Source organism: Helianthus annuus, chromosome 6, assembly GCF_002127325.2.
Source record: "Helianthus annuus cultivar XRQ/B chromosome 6, HanXRQr2.0-SUNRISE, whole genome shotgun sequence".
NCBI classification, from domain to species: Eukaryota; Viridiplantae; Streptophyta; class Magnoliopsida; order Asterales; family Asteraceae; genus Helianthus; species Helianthus annuus.
The window spans coordinates 17,385,631-17,392,573 of record NC_035438.2 but is presented as its reverse complement, the minus strand read 5'-3'; the positions used below and the strand labels follow the sequence as shown (position 1 = coordinate 17,392,573).

General features: G+C 38.3%; 2 protein-coding genes across 4 annotated transcripts; one reads left to right on the top strand and one right to left on the bottom strand.

The window, feature by feature from the left end:
• The first annotated feature begins 949 nt into the window (after window positions 1–949).
• On the top strand, window positions 950–1,346 carry LOC110864861. Its single transcript, XM_022114021.2, has one exon. The coding sequence runs from the start codon at window positions 1,027–1,029 to the stop codon at window positions 1,267–1,269; it is 243 nt and encodes an 80-aa protein (XP_021969713.1). The 5' UTR covers window positions 950–1,026; the 3' UTR covers window positions 1,270–1,346.
• A 1,941-nt stretch (window positions 1,347–3,287) lies between these two features.
• On the bottom strand, window positions 3,288–4,573 carry LOC110864860. Of its 3 annotated transcripts, XM_035974416.1 has the most exons (3): window positions 4,088–4,573; window positions 3,703–4,018; window positions 3,288–3,612 (listed from the first exon to the last, which is right to left on the bottom strand). In XM_035974416.1, the coding sequence occupies exons 1-3, from the start codon at window positions 4,154–4,156 to the stop codon at window positions 3,557–3,559; spliced, it is 441 nt and encodes a 146-aa protein (XP_035830309.1). In that variant the 5' UTR covers window positions 4,157–4,573; the 3' UTR covers window positions 3,288–3,556. The 3 variants fall into 3 exon arrangements, 1 of the variants encoding a protein (XP_035830309.1); XR_004860193.1 differs by lacking the exon at window positions 3,288–3,612 and having other exon boundaries at window positions 3,631–3,940; window positions 4,088–4,571; XR_002550120.2 differs by lacking the exon at window positions 3,288–3,612 and having other exon boundaries at window positions 3,631–4,002; window positions 4,088–4,566.
• Between the last annotated feature and the right edge of the window lie 2,370 nt (window positions 4,574–6,943).

Here is a 6,943-nt window from a genome sequence, read left to right as displayed (position 1 = left end):
AAACTCCTTAGTCATTTTACATGAATAAACTAAGGCAAACACTTTTTAAAAAACAACTTATTGACTTATTGGTTTTTCCTATCACATAAGCTAATTCAAACACTATTTTAAAAACCCCTTTCAAAAATTCATAAGTCAATGAATCCTTTTAACAAAAAGTTCTTTTTAAGTTAAATAAGCTTAGCCAAACAATCCGTAACTAATTGTATACAAAAAGTTCTTTTTGAGTTAAATAAGCTTAGCCAAACAACCCCTAACTAGTTGTACAAAATTTTTGATTTCTCAGACCATGGAAAAAAGGGGTTGAAAAATTAAACAAATTTGAGTAAACATGCTAACAGATAATAAATTAGCGCCCATATTATAAGGCCAGGTGGTGTGGTGTGGCTTCGCGCCCCCCGCCACCTCATCAACTTTAGCGTTTTATGGCGTCCTACACCACCCCGCCTCCGTTAAAGGGGTTGCTATCCTTGGTTTCCGCCAAAGGAGTAGCGGGCGTGAGAGGAAGAAATCAAGGGTTCCCACCTTCATCAAACAATCAGATTTTATATATTTATTTATTTTTTAACATAGTTAAAAGGGGTTTTATAAGAGGCGTTATTTCACACCGTGTAAGTAAGCAATAAAGTCCCCTGCTTATGTGTCACATACGTAACGCTTACATGACGTAATAAAGCTTTAAACCACATCCTCTAACCTAATATCACAATGTCACCCAATTCAAAAAAAAAAAAAAATCAAATGTCTCTTAATTGGAAAGCATGATAAAATAATTAATCTAATTAAAAACTAAAAAGAATCCGAAGGGCATTTTCGACAAATTGCTCCTTTAAAACCATTGGCATTATTTCCAACCACCCGCCTGCTGTTTTCTCCACCCAAAATCTTGGTTCTCTGAACTTCTCTCCTACATGTACATCTATATATACCCCCACCCATCCCATTCCTCAACAAACAACACATTATACATTTCATTCAAAACAAAACAAAACACACTTCATCTTAACCATTTCAACAGACCACACAATGAGTTCAACAACCAGAGCATGGATGGTGGCTGGAACCGTCGGATTGGTGGAGGCTCTCAAAGATCAAGGGTTTGCACGGTGGAACTACACCATCAGAGCCATCCACCACCACGCCAAGGCCAATCTCCGATCACTCTCCCAAACCAAGAGGCTCTCTTCTCCGGCAGCTACCCGAGGCATTGAACAATCAGAGGAGTCATTGAGAAATGTTATGTACTTGAATTGTTGGGGTCCCAACTGATCAGTTAACCTGTGTCTATCTAATGTACATATATACACCCTTGTTGTTAATCAAATAAAATTTGGTTATCATCACAACTCAAGCCGTCTTCGAAAATCACAAAAAGAAAATTTGGCCTTAGGCCATGCGTAGTGGTTGGGGTGAATAATGTCCGTCAAAAAGAAGATTTGGTTATCCGACTCTTGGGCGTTGTCCGCCACGTGCCGTCCTAGTTGGCAAAGGGGCGTTTTTCTAAAATTGGTGTAGTGGGGACATGGGCATTATGTTAAAAGGTGTGTAAAGAATTAAAAAAAAACATGAAAAAAAATTGCTTGGTTAAAGAAGAAGAGGGTTACATGTGATTGGACCATTAAAATGGGGCTGGGGCGTTCTATTTATCATGACTGACAACAAAAAACCATAAAAAACGCCCAAGGGGTGGAGAAGTGGCGTGGGGTGGCGTTGTGTGGCTCAAAAACGCCCAAAAGAGGCACGACTACGGATATGTAGTTGACAAAATAAGACATTAAATGCGCTTAACAAAAAAGAACCAAAATCCTCAAGACGGTATGAAGGTTATGGATTCATCGGAACGAAAAAGTCATCAACAGAACAAAAACATCGGTGTTCAAGGTAGTGGAGGACATAAAAGAAATAACGTTTTGGTGGGTGACGAAGTGGTCAAGGCTTCAAGGGAATCACTTTACAAAAGGGGTGTTCATTTACTGGTATTCCTTTTTGATTTGTAATATGGTAGTTTTTGTTGTACTGTGTCCCTCCTTTTAGCTTCTTGCCGATAGAGGTGTAGTATGTCTTTTTGGTTTACAATAAAGTGCTTTGGTAGATATTCAAAAGATAAATAAAAATGTAATCCCAATTTTAGACATTTTTTTTTGTTCTAATGCTGGATCCTTTAGCGAATGCATTTGATTCTTGAAATATTTGTGCCCTGTGATCTTTGACACTTTGATTAAAATTTTTATGTTACATTTTAGTGAGAAATATGATATCCACATTTTTTATGTTACATTGAATGCCTCTTCGTGTGATTTACTTTGCTTTGACAAAGTGATTGGGCAATATACTCATGCTATGATGCTAGGAGATGGTCGCCTAATATCACATGGCAACCAGTAGGTTTGTAATCTGTTTTGGGTTTGTTTTCCTCTAGGTGAAATGCTCTAAAGGAACCACAAAACTCCACCAAATGTAAGTTATTTAATTATGTTTCAGATTCGTAGGATTGATAGATGTAAACTGATTATACCAATCTATTACTGACTTGGTTATTAGTTGCTAAATCAAGCCAACATTATTTGAAATTAGTAGTCGATTAGTTGTTTTTATTCCTTTGTTTGTTATTTTTTTGGGCTTTTCAAATTAACTTTAGTTTGTATTATTGCGTATTGAATCAGCTTGCAAAGCTAGGATGGGATCGCAGGTGTCACTTCAAGGTATTTTTTGGTTTATTTCTTTCAAAGGTGAATTCCCACGTCACGCGTGGCGCGCCACACATCAATGTCATCATCGTCACGCGTGTGACTTGATGTCGCCGCCGCAACACGCGGCGCGGGTAAAAAACTAGTGTACACATGTAGTCATATGTTGTTCAAAAATTTTAATATATTGATTAATTAATATATTAATTAATCAACCTCCACCATCCATCACCGTCCACCTCGCACGTATAAAACAATCGGGGATTGGTAGATTTTTATTGTATATAAAAATATTTTAAAAAAATTAAAGGTTTTTTTAATTTATATTAATTAAAATTCTGTTTTTAAAAAATTAAAGGTTTTTTATATATTAATATGTATTTTTAATTTTTTTAGTTTAAGGGTTTTTTACTAAAGTTATATATATATATATATATATATATATATGTGTGTGTGTGTGTGTGTGTGTGTGTGCGCGCGCGCGCGCGTGTGTGTGTGCGCGTGCGTGTATGTGGTAGGGTTTATGTGAGAACCACCTTTATTGCAAGAATCGCGAGAACCAATGTGAACACAACAAAATAAACCCACTACACCACCAAAAACCTAAAATTACCTAACCCCCGGGGCCCAAAGCTTTTTATTTTTGTATAAAATTTACGTTGTATAAGTTAGAATATATATGCAATGAATCGATAGATGACACAAACAAGCTCATGTTGAGGTGATTACTGTCTTGCTTAAACAACAACGAGATGTGGATTCTAATCTCGGCGTCTCCGAATTCTCTATTTTAGCTTTATTTTTTGTTGAGAGTCCGGCCCCCACCGCGTTTTCGTTCATGCTCCGCTACTGATCGTCATCACGTACAACTAACTGTAATTAATAATGTTGTGGTTGCTCGAGATCCGAGGACAAATCATGAAGCCTACAAAATGCAAGATGATACCTTATAAACTTCCATTATATAAAAACACCAAAGAGATCCAAAAACACCAAGAACAGCATAAATATAAACATCTAGTAGCATGAATATATTGGCTGCAGACTGAGGTCCAGCTGGTTAGTCCTCTTGAGTGTTTGACCGAGTCAACCAAAACCCAAAAATTCAGAGCTTGACCCAAACATCTCTGGATCCGACCCGAACCCACTGACTTTGATCCAAAGCTGACCATCCAAGGCTTGACCAGATCTGACCCGAACAAACCCATGGGTGACCCGAAACTCCTGAACCGCGGCTGATCTTGATCCTTAACCTGACCCGAGCTCGAAACAACCACACAAATCAACGCACCATCAGTCCCTTTCAACCTCTCATCTTCAAAATAATACCACTATCATCATCATCAGACAACAAAACCGACAGGAAGCAAAAAGATATAAAAAAAGGAAACGGGGTTTACCGTGAAGCTGTCAGGAGAAACAAAACCGCCGCCACCATCATCTTCTCTGGCGGGTCTCCAGAAAATCATTCCGAACCGCCGCCGGCCACCGATGTGTACGGCGGTGCTGCCGCCGCCCTTCTTTCTCTCTCGTCCATATGCCTCTCTCTCTTCTCAGCCTTGTCGCCGCTCGAACAACGTCGGCTCTCCTCTCTCTCTCTGATCTCTCTCACTTCTGGGTCCAAACGTCACTCACCACCACCCGATGGTGGTGGTCGGCTCTGCAACTGACAGGGGGGTGGTGTTCGGCTGGTGGGTGTCATCGGGAATCCAAGAGCCGGAGATGTGGGAGTGAGGGAGTGGAGCGGCTGTGTTGGCAGGAGATCAGGTAGGGTTTGTTTGAGATGTAGTGAAAGGGGTAACATTGTACTTTGTTTGAAAGGGGTAAGATTGTACTTTCACCTGTGCACCGACATTGTTCTTTCATATTATATAAATGACTATACTAGTAATAAGAGTCGCACGCGTTGCGGCGCGAGTACTTCGCAAATATCGAACGAATTAGTCCAAACGTTATCTGATGTGTTAACCATATTAAAACGCATGTTTTGACATATCTCATTGAACTCAATGTATCCTAAGTTGCATTGTGATTTGATCAAAACATAACGTAAATCGAATTTATATCGTACAATCATAACGTATTATACGTGACCCGAATAACTTGAAATTACATCGTCAAGCCAAAAACTCTCGAGTGGGTCAAAGTGTCATTTACAAAGTTCATAAAAAGTTAATTGGTTAAAAATTGCATTTCCTAAATTTAAGGGCTAAAAAAAGGTAAAGATAAAATTTGATAAAATTTTGAGGTAAGAAAGAAACTATAACAAAGTTGGGGCTGAAAAGGAAACTACCACAAAGTTAAGGTTTTAAAAACAAAATATTTGTAAAATAGAGTAGTGGTTTAGAGACTAAATTTGTCTTTTTATAAAACTTTAAAGATACCAAATTCAATGGGTTAAAATTGCCACATTATAAACGTATAGAAGAGGGAGGTAAAGTCGGTGAGATTTCGACCGACTTTGTCTTTTAAAAGTATCAGTAATGCGTATATGATTGTCTTCTTTAGAACATGACTTTATATTCTTTGTAAGATGTATCGAGAAACCTTTTAAATGTTTTTATATAACAATTTAGTTTCATTTTTAGTTATACTGGTTTTGTAATAAGTTGTTAAAGAAGAGGAAAATTACTTTGAGCTATTGTTCTCTCTCTCTCTTTTTGTCTTAATAATAACATTGAATTTTACCTCACTCACAAATACACATATAAAAAAAACAATAAATGTCCATGGCTTTATAGCCTAGTGGCATCTGAGGATGGGATAAGACTTTGAGACCAATAGGTCCTGGGTTCGATTCTCACAAGGGGGGTCTTTCCTATGTTTATTGGGTTTCCTTCTGAATTGATGTATAGGCATTATGCCTAGTGAAGATGGATATGATCGGGTGGTTCCATTGGTGGCACACGATGATACTCCAGTGGTCCGTCAGTGATCCAAATTTGTCGTTCAAAAAAAAAACAATAAATAAATGTCACATAAACCAAGTCAGCTAAACTTTCGTCTGCGTTTTCGCAAACAGTTAGAATTTAATCAGCACTACCACATAAACAAAGTGGGCTAGGATATAGCAAGCAACCTTTGTTCTTCCAACATTTAAGCTAATGGCACTAAGACTTGCCCATTTTAGCCACTCATACCTTAGGCGGCTCCTCCCTTTATCCACCCAGCTAAGATTTAGCCGGCGGTTCTAAGGGTGTAAGGGGTGCTCACCTAATAGGTGAGTCCCCCATCTTACACCTAACCAATCACATGGTGCCACGTCAACTCACCTAATACACTCCCCTAATTCCCCTTTTTGATGGCGGCACTCACCTATTAGGTGAGTTCGAAATTATTTTTTTTTTTTTTTTTTTTTGATGTTTAAAAATTTATATAAAAGACATTTCATTAAATTTAAAAAAAAATACATTCAAACTAGAAAAAAAAAAAAACACATTCAAACTAGAAAAAAAAAAAACACATTCAAACTAGAAAAAAAAAAACACATTCAAACTAGAAAAAAAAATACATTCAAACTAGAAAAAAAAAATACGTTCAAACTAGAAATCGCATGGCCACCCGTACTTGTTAGCGATTTCTCGCTTTCGGGCGAGGATGATCGGCAACATACTTGGCGGAACATCGTCGTGCGGCTTAAGGAAGGTTTTCATATCTCGATCGAAATTGTAGTTTTTCATCGTCTCGAGTTGTGCCGATATGAGCTCGCGAGCCTCCGAATCTCTTTTTTTCCTCATTTCGATCGCCTCCAATTCTACCGCTTGCTTCGCTTCTTTCATGGCGGTGTACACTTTGAATTGTGCCGCCAACTCGGCCGAGCTTCCCTCGGACGATGTAGCTTGACGCTTGTCTCGCCTTTGTAGTCTTTGTGGCGAGGGATCTTCGTTCATATCCGGGATTGAAAAGTCTACGTCAACGGGCTTTCTTTTAGGTGCCGAACCTTCACCTTCCTCGCCCATCAATGGCACTTGTGCCCATTTCTCGTGTTTTCGAACGACCTCCCACGCCTCGAGGTGTTGAAAACCGCTTGGAAATCTTTCTTTAAATTCTTTTAACGCGACTTTCATCACGTCGAGATCTTGACTTCCACTTGCTCGTGTGCGATCCTACATGTTATAAAATAAAAAAAAATTAGAAAGTGTTAAAAAAGTATGAACTTAGAAAAAAAATAAAAAATATGCAATGTTAAAAAAAATAAAATTTTTACCGCTTGTTGGTATAGGCCGTTGAAAAAGTTTATTTTCGAATGCATCGGG